Source organism: Danio rerio, chromosome 20 (assembly GCF_049306965.1).
Source record: "Danio rerio strain Tuebingen ecotype United States chromosome 20, GRCz12tu, whole genome shotgun sequence".
NCBI lineage: Eukaryota > Metazoa > Chordata > Actinopteri > Cypriniformes > Danionidae > Danio > Danio rerio.
In genome coordinates, this window is record NC_133195.1 from 38,789,540 (window position 1) to 38,806,673 (window position 17,134).

The 17,134-nt window shown below is 36.2% G+C and overlaps 1 protein-coding gene across 3 annotated transcripts in view; it reads right to left on the reverse strand.

Annotated features, from left to right (window-relative positions):
* adgrf3b (adhesion G protein-coupled receptor F3b) overlaps window positions 1-15,703 on the reverse strand; it is a 19,384-nt gene extending 3,681 nt beyond the window's left edge. Inside the window, exons 1-15 of one of the 3 annotated variants that reach the window (XM_688747.7) lie at window positions 15,621-15,703; window positions 15,168-15,228; window positions 14,190-14,202; window positions 13,933-14,070; window positions 13,072-13,227; window positions 12,931-12,980; window positions 9,852-9,910; window positions 9,603-9,739; window positions 9,288-9,506; window positions 8,300-8,533; window positions 6,350-6,496; window positions 6,061-6,260; window positions 5,774-5,959; window positions 1,666-2,982; window positions 1,528-1,569 (exon numbers count right to left, since the gene is read on the reverse strand). In XM_688747.7, coding sequence (XP_693839.5) covers window positions 1,528-1,569; window positions 1,666-2,982; window positions 5,774-5,959; window positions 6,061-6,260; window positions 6,350-6,496; window positions 8,300-8,533; window positions 9,288-9,506; window positions 9,603-9,739; window positions 9,852-9,910; window positions 12,931-12,980; window positions 13,072-13,227; window positions 13,933-14,070; window positions 14,190-14,202; window positions 15,168-15,228; window positions 15,621-15,634 — 2,973 coding nt within the window. In that variant the 5' untranslated portion in view covers window positions 15,635-15,703. Of the gene's footprint in view, window positions 1-1,527; window positions 1,570-1,665; window positions 2,983-5,773; window positions 5,960-6,060; window positions 6,261-6,349; window positions 6,497-8,299; window positions 8,534-9,287; window positions 9,507-9,602; window positions 9,740-9,851; window positions 9,911-12,930; window positions 12,981-13,071; window positions 13,228-13,932; window positions 14,071-14,189; window positions 14,203-15,153; window positions 15,229-15,620 lie in introns of all 3 variants that reach the window. The other 2 variants (XM_073933534.1, XM_073933533.1) reach the window with 2 other exon arrangements.
* Window positions 15,704-17,134: the final 1,431 nt, after the last annotated feature.

Below are 17,134 nucleotides of genomic sequence, written 5' to 3' on the forward strand. Positions count from 1 at the left end.
ACAAACTCCTCACAGAAACACCCACCGGTCCTGTGGAACCAGGGCTGGCAGTGTTCTTGCTGTGGGGCTCACAGTGCTAACCACTGGGCCGCCATGCCGCCCAATCAGAGGTAAAGGAGGAGAATAGGGGAGGAGGGGGGTTTCTTCCAAACGAAGATAAAGTGAACTGAAAACTGTGGCTATTTATAGTAGCTTAGGGCTCATATGATTGGAAGATAGTGATTAGCAAATGCGAGACCGGCCATCATAAATCATAAGCACGTGATCCTCTCGAAATTAGTTTATGAATAAACTTCACTGAAAACTCTGGGATCAGTTGAACTTTTTAAAAAACATTTAATGGTGAGTTGGTTTTACATCAGTGTTTCTGCACTTTTTTATAAACAAGGTTTTACCTTGTTTTAATATGTTTTCTTCTGTTGATATGTGTTCTTTTACCTGTTTTCTGGTTTTTATTCATTGTAAAGCACTTTTTGACTTTGTCTGTGAAAGGTGCTGTATAAACCTTTTACTTACACCACAGATTCCTGCGCGCAACTTCCACTGTTTGAAATACAGCACAGGCCCATATGTGCATCTTAACTGAGCGCACCACCACAAAGAGCACAGTGTTCTCATGAATGCACCTATACTGAAACTGTTGAATAAAGTCATTATTTTTTATTTAAGTGCACACAAAAGTATTTTCATAGCTTGATTATATTCAGATTGAACGCTTAGTGAAGTTTAGTTTAAAACTAATTTCGAGAGGAGCATGTGCTCATGATTGACCCAGCTGGACCACATTAACTAATTATGATCCTTCAATCAAAGGATCCCAAATCACTATATATATCCTCATTTCCTTTCTACAACTATCTTCGTCTGGAAGAAACCCCCCTCCTCCCCTTCTTCCTCCTTTATCCAGAATTGGTGGCACGGTGGCCCAGTGACTAGCACTGTTGCCTCACAGCAAGAATACCAATGGTGTTGGGTCCTCGCTGAGCCATCTGGTATTTCTGTGTGGAGTTTGCATGTTCTCCCCGTGTCCGCGTGGGTTTCCCCCGGGTTCCCCGGTTTCCTCCCACCATCCAAATGTGCTCTATATTATAGATAAAACAAGCCTAAACCTTTTTTATAATGTCTTACTCTCAGGAAGTTCGCCTTGGCCTCAGCAGCGGGGGAGTTTGAGATAGACCTGAGCTCAATCTCCACTCGCCCTGCAAAAGGGGGGGAGCCCTGGGCTCGAGGATCCCTTGAGCTCAAGGCTCTCTCCCGGGACAGCATGCCAAACAAGCTATGTATAAATCATGAGCTAAGTGTGAACTCTTGAAAAGGCAAAAGATCTGTTTTAAGGATTTTATTTGCGCATTTTTCTGGACTTTGAAAGAGTCAGCACCCTTGCTGTTTATGAAGGATAAGGGAGCTCTCAGATTTAATTAAAGATATCTTCTGTATTAAGTCGAACAGAGGTCTCAGTGGTTTGGATCAACATGAGAGTGAGTAATTAATAACATAATTGATTTTCAAAATAATAACAATGCCTACCCTTTTCTCTGCAAAACATCCAGTCAACAAGATGAAGAAGCCCTGGAAGGTATACAAAAGCATGAGGTTATACATGTATGCATATATCAGCTGTACTTTTTAAAGTGGTAAAATCTGTTCAGAGAGACAGGGCAATACCTGCAATGAGTTGAGAATGGTGAACAAATAATTCACTAAGTATGTAATAAACTGCGAAGAGTCATCTATCAGAAACACAAAAAGGCCCAGAATCCAAGTCCCACCAAAAACAGGTGTGAGGAAGAGTATGACTTTGATGATGCTTTTTGCTGCATCCTTATCCCCCTTTTTGTTTGTCTCAGCCCCGGACGGCTTTAAAACGGTTGCTATGACCACCAGCATGGAACACATGTTCACCAGCACGATTGTCCCAACAGGAAACAGAAAAGCGTGGATGGATCCCTGCATGGGCGACTGATAGGTGAGCCAGCAGGTTTTGGAGCTATAATATGGGATGCTAGTTGCTTCTTCGTAGTACACATATGTAACCGCCACAGTCACCGTCGGACAAAAATAGCCGATGGTGAATCCTAGAATCATGTACACCTTTTTCCCAATGCGGCTGAAAACGAAAATGAGCTGGTGGACCAGCATGAGACTCAGACAAAGCATCCAAAAGAACATCGCCAGGAAGAAGTAATGCTTCGCCACCACCAGAACAAGGCAGAGGGTTTCATTTAGGATTGACGGGAAGGAGGAAGCTAAGAAACTGCAGTCAGCCAATAGCAGAGAGAGAGCGATGTTGACGAGTGCGGTGTGCCGGAAGTGGGAAAGATTGGATTTGACCACGGCGGACCAGACCAAGAACTCAATGATGATGTAGGCCAACAGAGAGCATATGGAGACGCCCAGTCCGATGTATGTGAGCTGATCTAGAAAGGGCATGCTTATTGGGTACTTGGACATGAGCATGGAGAAGGAGGTCAGATGGTTGCACTGGCAGTAGCCTTCACCTCCACGACCCTTTACGTACACGCAGCCCTCGTCTGACCATCTCTCTTCTGAGACGTTCCAGAAAACACATTGCATTGCGGCATTGATGCCCTCTTCATTTGGAAAAGCCAGTCTGATGTTGACTGACGCCTGAGTGTTGTTCTCAACTGTGCTGGATACGACTATGCTAGGAAAAAGGGAATTTTCGTAGCCCACCTTTGGCAGAAGATTGGCCAAGCTCTGTAGTCCTACCGTTTTGACCATATCTGCTGTTGCGTTCACCTCAATATCCACGTTGAAAATGGTTTTATTGCAACCGGAGCCACCTTTGCAGACCTGCAGCTGGATGTTTGAGGCATTGTAGCCCTCGCTGGTGTTTATTCGGATGCTTTTCACAAGGCCTTCTACAGATGACAGATACTGGCTGGCCAGCGCCCCGCTCTGTGTCTTGTCTCCCACTTCCCAGGATCCGTTCAATATGCTGCTGGCTGATTCCAGGAAATCCTTCAAAAGAGCAGAATTTTAAAATGTGTGAGAGGATTCTAATTAAGTAATTATTTTATACATGATCATGTCATTGAGCTTGGAATATAGAAATTTCTAAATGTCTGAGTTTAAGCATACATGTTTGTTTTTTAGAAGAAGAATCCTCAGCTCATCAAGAATGCATTTTAATTTATAAACAATATTATATACTACTATTACAGTTTCAAAAAGCATCAAACATTTTGTGCATTTTTCATAACAATAAACTTCAGTTACTTTCACTATTTAACTTTGGTTAACAGGGCATAAATGGTTTGTAACTACTATACAAAACAAATGCAATTATTGTGCCATAAAGTATGGTTACTACTTCTACTGTTTGAGGGAAGCACATTTACTTCGAACTGTGTTCAAAACTGACTGGAACTACCTGCACATTAAAGAGCGCCTAGTATGAGTTTCTGAAAATGACCTTCCATGCAGTGTGCAACACAGGTCTAAGTGTATGAACACATCCAGCTGAGGGTTAAATTTGAAAATGCACCTCGTTTAAAAATATACATTTTTTAAATAAAAGATTTAGCTCAGAGTTGTTACATGATTCGTCGTTACTCCGGATCTTTTGACTGTTTGTATCAACGTTGACATCAAACAATACCAAATATGAACTACTGGATCTGGTAAAACGTAAATGCGGTTAATTAAATAAACGTAAAGACACTATTTTAATCAACGCTGCATTTTACCTCATTAAAATGTTCATTCATTAATTTTTCTTTGGCTTTGTACCTTATTTATCAGGGTTCACCACAGTGGAATGAACCGCCTCATTAAAATGTTCTGAAAATATATTATTAAAATTGTTTTCTGTTTGTAAGATTCCATTCCATGAGCCTAATGACAAAATCCGATGAATGGTCAAAGGTTAAATGTGTAAGCCTTTTGCTAAAGTTTCTGAACAGAATTTAGAATTTATTTAAATTAGTTTTCAGCTCAGAGTTCAATCTGACTCCAATTTTTATTATTCCAATTTTATGTTTTTAGCTAATCATATTATTAGTGATATAATTCAGATTTTGATCTTTTCATGGGTCCGATATTCTTAATTGTTTATTCATTAAGGACCAAACACCTCTTAGAGTTCCACTCCCTGGGATTGCGTTTCTTCTCACAGACACTATCTCGACATTCTGAAGTTAGTCAGAGGATGTAGGATTAACTAACACCCAATTAATCCGGTTGCATTCTGCTCACTTGTACTAAAAGAATAGTTATTTGACCATTTTCATAAAACTTTTAATATTCTTGATTAAATGATTAAAAGGTCTTCAAGCTGCCATGCCACTCTGCTCCGTACAGTCAAATGCGCCTTAAAAATTGATAAAATCATTCATTCATTTTCTTGTCGGCTTAGTCCCTTTATTAATCCAGGGTCAGCACAGCGGAATGAACTGCCAACTTATCCAGCAAGTTTTTACGCAGCGGATGCCCTTCCAGCCACAACCCATTTCTGGGAAACATCCACACATACACACACACACACTCATACACTACAGACAATTTAGACTACCCAATTCACCTGTACTGCATGTCTTTGTACTGTGGGGGAAACCGGAGTACCCGGAGGAAACCCACGCGAACGCAGGGAGAACATACAAACTCCACACAGAAACGCTAACTGAGCCGAGGACCCAGCAGCCTTCTTACTGTGAGGCGAACGTGCTACCCACTGCGTCACCCGATAAAATCATGTCACAACATAATGGTAGCGCAGACTCTGCATATTTATACTGGATAATATCTGCATAATATACTGAATGCAATAGATTCTGGAGACTAATGAAAAAGGATAACGTTCATTTTCCAGTGTATCATGGCAATTAGAATCAAACAATAAAAGCCAATTCAAAAGTAAATGCACAACATCAATTACTCAAAGATAATTCTAAGAGTAATGACCTTATTCTTAGCATATGAGCGGGTGCAGCCATTTGAATCTTTTTGGCTTCAATTCATTTTTAGATGTTAAAAACAGCATGTTATGCTGCTTGATGTTACAAACTGATATTTTCTTTTTTATTAATTTACTTTGCATCGTCCTGTACACACTTTCTTGTAGAGCAAGTATTTTGGCCATTTTTTGCTGCTTGTTATTCCTAGTAATTTCTCCTACAGGCGGCTGAATCCCAAGTTCTAAAACAATCGCAAAAACGAGCGCACTTCCTCATTGAAGAATACGGTCAACAGATGGAAGTCCAAATTATACATAATGTTGAGCTTGAGTGCTCTTTACTATGGGCCGGTCCGCATGCAGACTTGCGACCCCGAGACATTTCGTCCTTTTTTTAAATACCCCAGGAGAGCAATGATTAGTTATTTTAAGTTAACCAGTGACTTAAAGATTTACTCATCTGTTGTTTAATTAAAATTTATAATGACAAAACCTCATTAACAGTCACACCTGAGTATTTAGCAATAGCAGAGGGGATGGAAAGTTCAGCTAGAGGGCAAAGCCTATCCTGGGCCTTTTTTCTTCAGATTTTTGTTGTTATCTTATTACAGGACTCATTGAAGTCTGAGTAAAATCCATCCCTACATGTTTTAAAATATTTAATTAACTTGTGTGATGGCAAAGCTGAATTTTCAACTTCAAATTAATAAATAATATTGAATAAACTACACTATTACAGAACCTTCTATGAAAAGCAGAACTCTCTTTCTGAAATTAACAAAGTCTTTAGGCCTACTAGTGTACAAACATATTTAAAGGTAAGCTGTCGAATGTGAGCGAAATGGTTGATATACTTACTGGAAGAAGGTTTTCGCCTAGTGGAACATTGACTGATGCCGCTTTCATAGTCTGGAAAACGTTGACTGCTGTGCTGATGTCTCCAAAACTGTTCTCACCATCTTCTTCACTAGCAGTGTTGTTTTTTAAACTTTGAAAGATGTACTGTGCGCCCCCTTGTGTTGCTCCAAGTCCTTTTTCAAAATCCTGGATGAAGATAAAAATTTGACTTTAAAAAGACGTGGTATAGTTGTGTCTTTAAGTTTTCAGGTGGCTCAACATGAGTCATGTCTTTTACATTTGCATACCGATGCTTGTGAAGCTACATTGCTCAGGAACGCTTTGACACACAGAGAAACTTCTTGGCCCCATGTTTTTCCATTGCATTTGCGTGTCAGAGTGCCTTGTCTCCCTGTTGCCGTACAATCTATTACAGCTGTATCATTATTCTTGGTTTTTGGCCATGTTCTGGTAGAAATGACTTCTGCTGCACAAAAGAGGTCATTGGCTACAAAAAGAAAACAGTTGAAAGATTAGCTACTTTACTTTATTGATCATTTTTACTAGTCGAATATGACTTTCAGTAGGCCTACTTACGGTAAATGACTGATACGCTTGCTGAGAAATTTCGCTGCTGATTTAAAGAGTTCACTAATACACAGCTGGCGGTGAGGGAAGGGGGTTTTCCTGTTGCCAGACAGTTCACAGTGAAATCTGCCGAATACTTGATTAAACCATTGCTCTCTGGAAAACATTGTTAACATTTTTATCAGTGTTCACTTCAGGCTTCAAGTGCAATAAATGGTGAACGTATGTAATAAATGCATCTGGAAACATTCAAAATGTATCAATTTCATTTGTGTAGCTTATTACATTTGGATTAGTTCAATGTTTAGTTAATGGTCCTGAAACTGCGTTCTCACTTTTATACTTAGTCAAAAACTTCACTGGAAGCAAATGAGAAATTAATTTAATCATAATCAAGCATAAGTGCTTGGTATTGGTCATGCAAAATCATCGAACACAATTTATGCATGAGCTTTAGAGAAAAACATGTTTTGTGCAATGTGTACTTCACATTAGTTTTTAAACTGTACACTCACGGGCCACTTTATTAGAAACAGCTATCCAACTGCTCGTTAACGCACATTTCTAATCAGCCAATCACATGACAGCAACTCAATGCATTTAGGCATGTAGACAGAGTTAAGTTAATCTGCTGCAGTTCAAACCGATCATCAGATTGGGGAAGAAAGGTGATTTAAGTAACTTTGAATATGGCATGGATGTTGGAGCCAGACTGGCTAGTCTAAGTATTTCAGAAACTGCTGATCTACTGGGTACAACCATCTCTAGGGTTTACAGAGAATGGTCTGAAAAAGAGAAAATATCCAGAGCGGCAGGTCTGTGGGCACAAATGTCTTGTTGATGCCAGAGGTCAGAGGAGAATGGCCAGACTGGTTTGAGCTGATAGAAAGGCAAAAGTAACCCAAATAATCCGTTACAACCGAGGTATGCAGAAGAGCATCTCAGAACAAACAACACGTCCAACCTTGAGGTGGATGGGCTACAGCAGCAGAAGACCACAATTTGCCATCAACAACATGAAAGCATGGATCCATCTTGCCTTGTATCAACGGTTTAGGCTGCTGATGGTGGTGCTATGGTGCTGGGGACATTTTCTTGGCACACTTAGGGCCCATTAGTACCAACTAAGCATCGTGTCAACGCCACAGCCTACCTGAGTATTGTTGCTGACCATGTTCATCCTTTTATGACCACAGTACTTTCAGCAGGATAACGCAACATGTCATGAAGCCTGAATCATCTTAGAGTGGTTTCTTGAACATGACAGTGAGTTCACTGTATTCAAATTGCCTCCAGAGGCACTAGAGCTCAATCCATTAGGGCACCTTTGGGATGTGGTGGAACGGGAGATTCACATAATGGATGTGCAGCCGACAAATCTGCAGCAACTGCATGATGCTATCTTGGCAATATGGACTAAAATCTCTGAGGTATACCTTATAAAGTTGCCCGTGAGTGTATGTTTGTGTATTTTTCATCACAAGAAATAAAGTTGAATAAAAAACTAAAACAACAAAAAACATAATAACAAAAAACATTACTGAAGTGATATACACTACATTCATTTCATGCAAGGAAAAAAAAAAAAAAGAAAAAAGAATTTTTTTATCATCATTCAATAACAGCACCACATGGTTAATGTCATTGTAAATTGCTCTGCTGACAAATCTGCAGCAACCCAAGTGATGCTATCAGGCCAAACTTTTCATGACAAAGACGAAACAGTTTGTGATGCATTTATTAAATTGTCATAATGTCATCTTTTCATTGTGTAAATGACACTTAATGACATTAAAAACTTGTTAAAAACATTATAAACTTTCTCAAGTAAATGTTTTTAAATTAGTACAGACTATATGTGACTTGAAGCCATGACAGATTATGTTTGCTTTATAAAGATAACGAAAAGCCAGTGTCAAACACTATTTAACTAAATTCTAAACATAATTGTAGGCTTACCTAATTTAGTTGGTGTAAGATTTTCCATACTTCCGAGTTTTAGTTGGGACTTGTACGTTTCAGTGCTGTTGAAGATGGAACATGTGATGGTAACTTTAGTGGTTGATGATGCAGAGCAGTCTATCGTTTGTGGATTGCTTGTCACATTACTGGCCTCTGGCAGCAGTGCAATATCAACTGGTGCCATTGCCATATGAGCTACGTTGTCTGTGACAAAAAGGCAGCTGTATGTTCCTGAAAAAAAAGAATTTAGCTCACAATGTTGCAATATTAATGTCCTGTTTTACACTGTAAATGATTTTTGTAAATTACACATCACTGTAAACTGTATTTTGCTGTTGGACAATTTTGCAGTATGTTACCATATTTTAAAGTTGCATTGTAAAAATTACTGTATATTTTACAGTAAAGATATGCAATACTGTAAATGCATATACAGTAAGATAGTGCTGTAAATGTAAATACAGTATTTTTGCTGTAATTGATTTACAGTAAGTTACTGCAGTTTCTACAGGTCATTATTAACAATGCATTATTAACAGTTTTTGTAAATTCCACAACATTGTAAACTGTAATGTGAACTGTATTTTACTGTAGGACAGATATGCAGTATGTTACCGTATTTTAAAGTTGCATTGTGAAAGTTACCGTATATTTAACTGTAAAGATAAACAATACTGCAAATGCATATGCAGTAAGATAATGCTGTAAATATAAATACAGTATTTTTTGCTGTAACTGATTTACAGTTAGTCACTGTAGATTCTACAGGACATTAACAATGCACTTTAACAATTTTTTGTAAATAACACTAACTGTAATGTTAACTGTATTTTACTGTAGGACAGTTATGTAGTATGTTACAATGTAAATACAGTAATTTTACAGTAATTGATTTACAGTAAGTTGCTGGTGAACTGCTGCCAGTAAGTTACTGTAGGTTCTGCAGGAAATTGTTAACAGTGTATTCATATGATTGCATACACACCTGACCAGTATCCATTTGTCTTTAAAAGCGTGACTGCAGACATTTCTGTACATGTATCTGAAAGCATTATTTCACTCCCTGGTCCCAAAGTCAATGGCGCTTCGTCGCCTCTGGACATCTGCCATACACATTTGCTCATAGCTTCTATAGAGGTACAGTTCAGCTGTTGTCTTGAATTATAGCATAATTTTCCTGCAGGTGCCTCAATGTATACTAAGCCTGCAAAGATAATATAGAACACAGCAATGGTGATAGGATTGCTTAGGATAGACAAAGGAAGTAGTCATATGTATAGGCAAGGTTTCAATGTTTTACCTAGAGTCTTAACATTGAGTGTGTAAATCGCTGGATTTGTCAGCAGTGTAGTAATGATGCCTTGAACTTTGGAGGTGGCAAACACTGCACCAAGAGACACTGTGAAATTGTGGGAGTATGTATTTAACCCTGTGAGGCTGTGGAAAAAATGAAGAAGCATTACGCTTGTGGTTAAAAAACCATTGTAGATTGTGTATACAGAGTTCAGATAATTACTGATATAAATGAAATAATACAAAAATATCTCACAGGCTGGCTTGCATAGTCAAAGAGTTGAAGGCATTCAGCACATTAAAAGCATTCGTCAGCTGAAAAGAAAATGTGTTAGGATGAGTAAGAACTATCTTGACTTAATAAAAGCTACTCTGCATTTCAGTGTTGCGCAATCTTTTCAGTTAAAGCAAAGATCCTATTTCTTTTGGCAAATAGGCTCAATTTACAAGTCACCTTGAGTTAAACTGTTAAGTTTCACTATTTTTTTAATCCATTCAGCTGATCTCCAGGTCTGGCTGGAGAACTTTTAGCTTAGCTTAGCATAAATCACTGAATCAGATTAGACCATTAGCATCTCACTTAAAAAGTTCTGATATAAAGTTTTGATAATTCTCCCATTTAACGACTCTTCTTTAGTTACATTGTCAACGTTTCCATGGACATCAGTAATCAAATTATTTGCCTTAATCTGAATAAGACAATGATTATATGATTAAGGTGTTAACATGAGGTACTTTTTCAGTGTTTCTTTCATGATCCCAGTTTACATGTTATAGCACATAATTTGATTAATGTCATTGCTACTATCCACATTTCCTCTGGAGTTTCATGTAATTTCAGATGTTTCCTATTTAATTTGTTGACTTTAACTGCAGTTTGGCAGGAACATTTCATGAATGGCCCCATGGCAAACGAAATATTGGATGCGAGGAACTGCTGGAAGAGTGTTGTTTTAATGGAATTTGATACGGCACCGAGTATGGGAAAAATGTTTTTCGTGATGCAGGTGTCTGTAGTCCTTCAATGACTCGGTGGGTGCAGAGAACAGTTAATGGACTATCCTGTTAAAAAATGCGGCAAAAATCCTACACAACGGTAATAGTTTGATTGCGTTGTTTACATGCCTGTACTGCACTTCAATAATGCGACTATAAATCAGCATACTCCACATGTCTTAATTCCATTTCTGTTTAGTTCAATTATGAACTTAATCAGATTAAATAAACAAAAGTCTCTGTTTATATGGAAGACTCTTAATTAAAGTATTGTCTTAATCGAATTAAAATCAGATTATTGGTGTTCATGTAAATGTACTCATTGTGTACTAACACTAACGAAAAAAGAAAAGTTGCAATTTTCCACAAACAGTCACAGTTTTCAAAATGGCTAGGAACTATGCTCTCATTCCAGCTTAATAACCAAGGAACTTTGCTGCCATTCTATGGCTGCAGCAGACACTCCTATTACACAGTGCTATCATTGAGTAACCTATCTATTTTCAGGTGCTGCAAAATATCATAGCAATTTTTTATTTTCTGTCGGTCCTAGTACACAATGTAATTTTTTAAATTTTTGAATGAGATGCAAATAGTCTAATCATATACAATGATTAGTTCTAAGACCTAAGCTAAAGGTGCTTCTACAAGACCCAGAGTAAGGCTCAATAGATTGACCACAGAGAGTCAAGACCTTGAACTAATGTCTCATCCAAAAGACAGCACCCACTGACAGTATAGTGCTCCCTTCACTTTCACTAGGGCATTAGGACTCACACAGAACAGATTGAGCGCCCCCTTTTGGCTTCTCCAACACCACTTCCAACAGCAATATATAGTTTTTCAATGTGGTCACCCATCCAGGTATTGACTAGGTTAAGCCCTACTTAGCTTCAGTAAGTAAAGAGTCTTGGACAGCAGGGTGATATGTCTGTGGCTTGGTTTTACAAGTCTAGTGCAGTTGTCAATTGAGCCCATTAACAATAAATAAATAAATAAATAAATCCTGAAGGAATTTTCCATAACACAAGGTAAATCATTACTTTAAATGGCTAATAGTTGGTTGATGATTCGGTGATGTTTCAGTTGGGTCCTATTGTGAAAGCTGTGATGGTGTATACATTTTCTTCTAAAGTTTCTTTTTTAATTTATTTGTTTTTATTTTTGATCATAATGTTGTGCTCAAGGTAATGGTTTTAATGTTTAACAGCTGGTTTGTAATAAAAATATATTTAAATTTGGTTTAGACTTTTTTTTAGCAGGGTTGTGCTCGAAACACAAAAAGCTGGTGTGGAACTGGTGGTATTACAATTTTATATAAAGAAAGGCCATCCATAAAATCTATCTAAAGTTACGTAGCTTTTGTTATTCAGGAATAATAAAATAATAAAATCGTAATAATAATAATAATAATAATAAAATCGTAAATTATAGAACTGAATTGAGATCAGTTAAAGGCAGATCAGCGCCATCTTGACCAATCAGAATAGTTTTAATAACAAATTTAGTCTCGCTTTCGGAAATCACTTCCCTTATAAAAATGGGTCATTATCGTAAAAGGGTAAAGCATGTTTTTTTTTTCTTTTTTTTTCTGTGAATTGATTGATATTTGTATAACCTCACCACATTTAAACTAGATAAGCTCATTCTTTTAATTTGCATTGCATTTGATTTGCTCATGGTTTGTTATAATTCTTTAAACTACAGTAACCATGTTTATTTATTGTTTTAATAAATAATGTTTTAAATAAATAATGTTATATTATAATGTGTAAATGTTTTAATTAAAGCTTGATGATGCAGTGTTTTGAAAGCACCCATCAAACTACTCGCCTGGTCAACTTTTTAATTCTCAGCACAAGTATTGAGATAAAATATAAGTGGTTATACAATTATTACTCTAAATCATAGGTCTCAAACTGGATTCCTGGAGGGCTGCAGCTCTGCACAGTTTTGCTCCAATACTAATCAAACAGAGTTGATCTAAATAATCAAGGTGTTCAAAAGAGTCTTGAACACATTGATTAGTGGCGTCAGCTGTGTCTTTATCTTTATAGTGGCGTCATCTTTCTTTAATTTTGTAAGTAGATTTATGATAAGCATGATAAGTCGTCATTATGGTAAAATAAATCTCTATATGCATCTTGAGCAATTGGAGTTTATTTTACAATAATCAGTTGGCTTTTTAAAATTATAAATACACCAGCATATAATTACATATAAGCATATAGCATATATCAATAGCATATATTAATATGAATTTCTGTGGCTGCTTGTAAATAAGTCTAAGATCGGATATAAGATCAATCAATTATCAAAACAAGGAAATGCACACATACCATGGTCTGCACTGATGAAGAGCTACCAGTGAGCGTGCCAATGAGTGAAACTAGAAGAATAGCAGTGAAACAATCATAAATATTGTCCAGAGGTACAAGTGATAAAATGTTAACAACTTTGAGTTTAGTTTGACAACTCACCATTCGCTATGGGCAGACACAGAGGTGTGAAGTTTGATATATTTGCCACACACTGATACACATTGCAGCATTTATTTACATTATCACACACATAATTGCTCCAAACGTATCCCGGTCCACACCAGCACGTTGTATTTTGGCCAACTATCTCACACTCTAAATAAAACAAATCACACTGTAAGAAATTCTGGGTTCCATACATTCAATTTGTGTCGGGGCAACATGAAGGAATTAAGAAGTGAACATAAAACTATTAAGTTGCCATCCTAAAAAACTCAAGAATTGTGTTGTTTCAGCTCATTTTAAATAAGTAGTTTGAACAAACAGCAAAAAAAATGTTTAGATCCAACCAATACTACTTAAAGTGTAAAAAATGCTGGACTCCATACAGTCCCTTCATGTTGCCTCTATGCAAATCAATTAAGTTAACTTAATGGTTTTTTACAGTTTTAAATTGATTGAACATGAAACTATTGCTCCCAAAAAACGCAAGAATTGTGTTGTTTCAGCTCTTTTTAAATAAGTAGTTTGAACAAACAGCAAAAATAATTTTTAGATCCAACCAATACTACTTACACTGTAAAAAATGCTGAGTTCCATACAATCCCTTCATGTCGTCTAAATGCAAATCAATTAAGCTAACTTAATGGTTTTAACAATTTTAAGTTGACAAAAAAATAAATAAATAAATAATTGTGTTGTTTCAGCTCATTTTTAAATAAGTAGTTTTAACAAGCAGTAACAATTTTTGAGTGTTTTTGTTACACTGGGAACTGTTCATGTCAATTTTGAAGATTTTACAAACTGAAAGACTTCTCAATTAATGCTGGATTATAGAGAATGACTCATAACATCTCTTACCTGCTGCTATTTCAGCGCCTGTGATAGTTACCCCTGTATCCAGAACAGTCCCTATAAGCCCAGGCAGATAGTCTGCAACATTTAAGGTTTTATTCCCCTCAATCATGACCTCTGCCCAGTAAGTCACATCTGTGGACCCTAAAAACATTGAAAATGGTAAGGGATAAATTAGCTTTGTTTTATCACTATATGATGCTACTCTGTGTGTTTTGTAGATTTTAAAGCTTGACTGATTTATTAGGGAAATAAAGTCTTACCTGCTTGTGAAGTCTATTGGGTAACAGAAGAATAAATGAGTCAGTAATTGTTTTGCTTCAGATTTTTTAGTTATAAATGATCATGATTTGTAACAAGATGTGTTAATAATCAAACTACAAAAAAAGTGTTCCGCATCAATAATACACTTAAATCTTAACACAAAATTACCAGAGCTCATGTGAAATATTTGTTCTTTTAAAAATATTTTTTAAGTTATGTTTAAAAGAGAAAGGACATTTCACTTTTTTTTTCAGGAGAAAGTCTTATTGCTTTCAGTTTGACTAGGACTAAAGCTTATAAATAAAAGTTATTATATTTAAAAAAATGTTGAGGTCAATATTATTAACTTATTATTAACAATTTTCAATTGGCTAAAGATCAAACCACTGTTGTGACTTGTCTGACCAAGTAAACCTGCCAAGTTAATCTATTTAAACTGATTATAGTATCTTGCTCAGTAACTACATATTATGTACTGAAGAAAGTAGTTAAAAGAAATGAGTTACTAAAACTATTATGTAAAAACCATCGTTACATTACATTAAGCAGCACTTGAAAAATATTTGAAAAAGACGTAAAAAATTCACAGGAGTCTAATAATTTTGCCTTCTATTGTACATGAATTAGCATGTAAGATAGCTTGATCTTTGGCCAGAGCAGAAGAAATTTTAATCTGTTTTTTGGCCAGTATGTGGCAGCCAGATGATAACACTGTAAAAAAATCCTGGTTGCCTTACGTTTTTAAGCTGAATCAAATTAACCACACTTTTGAATTTTAATATGTTGTCTTAAAATAGCTTGCATAACTTATAATCTAAGTTAGAACATTATTTACTTAATTTAATAAGTTACAATGAACTAAAACATAGGCTGTCATGACTAATTGACCATATAATTTTTTACAATGTACTATTCATAGTTTGTGTTGTATTACTCAGGATACAATCTGTATTCATATATAGCCTTTGTGTGTTTACCTGGCTAATAATGAATAGTGCAGCAAAAAGCAGCATCCCTGCACCAGACAGTGTCTTGATCCTATTAAGGAGATTGTGATCAATATTAATAACAGTCACAAATGTTTTCCTAAAAAAAAAATTTCTTTTCCAAAGTGAGACTTTCTGCACATATATCTCTTAATGTTTTCATACTAATGTACTATGAACTGTTTCCCTGAAGCTTCTCATACACCATGAACCAACAGAAAAAAACTTTCAAAACACCAGGTAAATACATTCACATTTATATGTTTCAGTAAATGTTACATAACATTAAGAAGTTAAATAAAACAAAAGCAAGCTTACAATACTGTAAATTCAGAACTCCTACAATGTTTGGATGAATATATTATTCTGTAAACACCCATATTACTTAACATATAATTACATAAACTAAAGAATATATGGTCATACAAGCCAAAAAATACTGACCTTACAGTGTGCATTTTTAAAAAGGTTTTAGGCTGTTATCTGTCATAACAACATGTTCCCTGTGAAGGACCAGTTTCTAGAGTGAAAGAAGATGTTGAATGAGAATTAGGGAAAGTTGACAAATGCAGAGGGGTGGAGAAAGCTAATTTACAAAGCTCTCTTTCACATTTGCATCCCCCACCAAGTCCAAAGGCCACCTGGATAAGTTAGCACAAAATAGGCATCGCTTCAGACTTTCCATTAAGATTTGGCTAACAAATGTAGCGCAAAGCTCCCAAACTAAGTTTGGTTAGATAGTCATTTGGGCTGATTTAGGTAATATTTTCATGCTTAAACCTACGGTGCTATCAGAAATAGGAAGAAAAAAAAATCTTGTGAATGTCAAATTCAAGGCATTTGAATAAATATGCTCACGTTTCTAATTAACTTCCTGTTTATTGAGCAAGTGCCCATTTCAGCCCACTGGACTAGTAAAATGCTGAGTTGAATGTTTAAAATCTGATATTGGCTAACGGTGAACATAATATATTTTCCCCTCTCATTGTTCTTTTAAACCTCCCGTTATGCTGACCACTACCGCAGTCATCTCATCTTACGCACAATATGACTATGGTAATATGTGGTAACACACAGGCCATGTTTATTCAGTATGAGGTTGTTGTGGTAAACATAAATCTAAGCAGCTGAGTAATGCTATAGGAAAGCAGTTTAAAAGTTGTATAATGATTATAAGTGAATAAAGAGCATAACGATCAACTTTATTGCTTTTTTTTTTTTTATCTGACTCCAAACAAACTCAATCCAAGCTGCTGCAATATCAATTCAAACTATTGCATAAGCTTACGTGAAATATTTAAGTAAGGGCTTAAAGAAAGATTTAATGTTCAGGAACACACTTGCAAATTAGTGTCTTGTTTTCTTCAAATGTATTTGTTTGTTAAATAAGCATCCATGGAAATGTCTCTGGTTTGCATGCTCATTCAAAATCAGGAAACAGCCCCACAAAGGTTAATAATTCCAGTGAGTAAACTAGATTAAATATGAGCTGACATTTTCTTTCCTAATGTATTACTTTTGTTGTGTCCTATTCATGGTCTTCAAAAGACTTGTAATATTTCATTTAAAGCTGCATCAGTCTACGAAGGGACAAATGACAATATCCGTTTCACAGAATAGTATTAGGTTGTAAATTAAATAATAAAAACACAGATTTAGCACTCAGATTAAAGAGGGAGTATTTTAAAACAGTTTCGTTAGATATGGTTTCATTATATGTAATGATGCTATACTGTTTAAATGAAATCTAGTTTAGGAGCTCAAGCTAAAACCAACACTGACGTCAGACCAGTGGCTAAATTGGTGGTAATCATTTTCTGGATGTGTGCTCATCTATGTGAAAGACACACAGCAGACAGTCTGTATGCAAATTTTAGGTTGTGTGGTGATATTCAAATGAAAGGCTTTTGCCGAATAAAGTTCAGCAGATAAAAGACTGCAAAAGAGAAATTCACTTA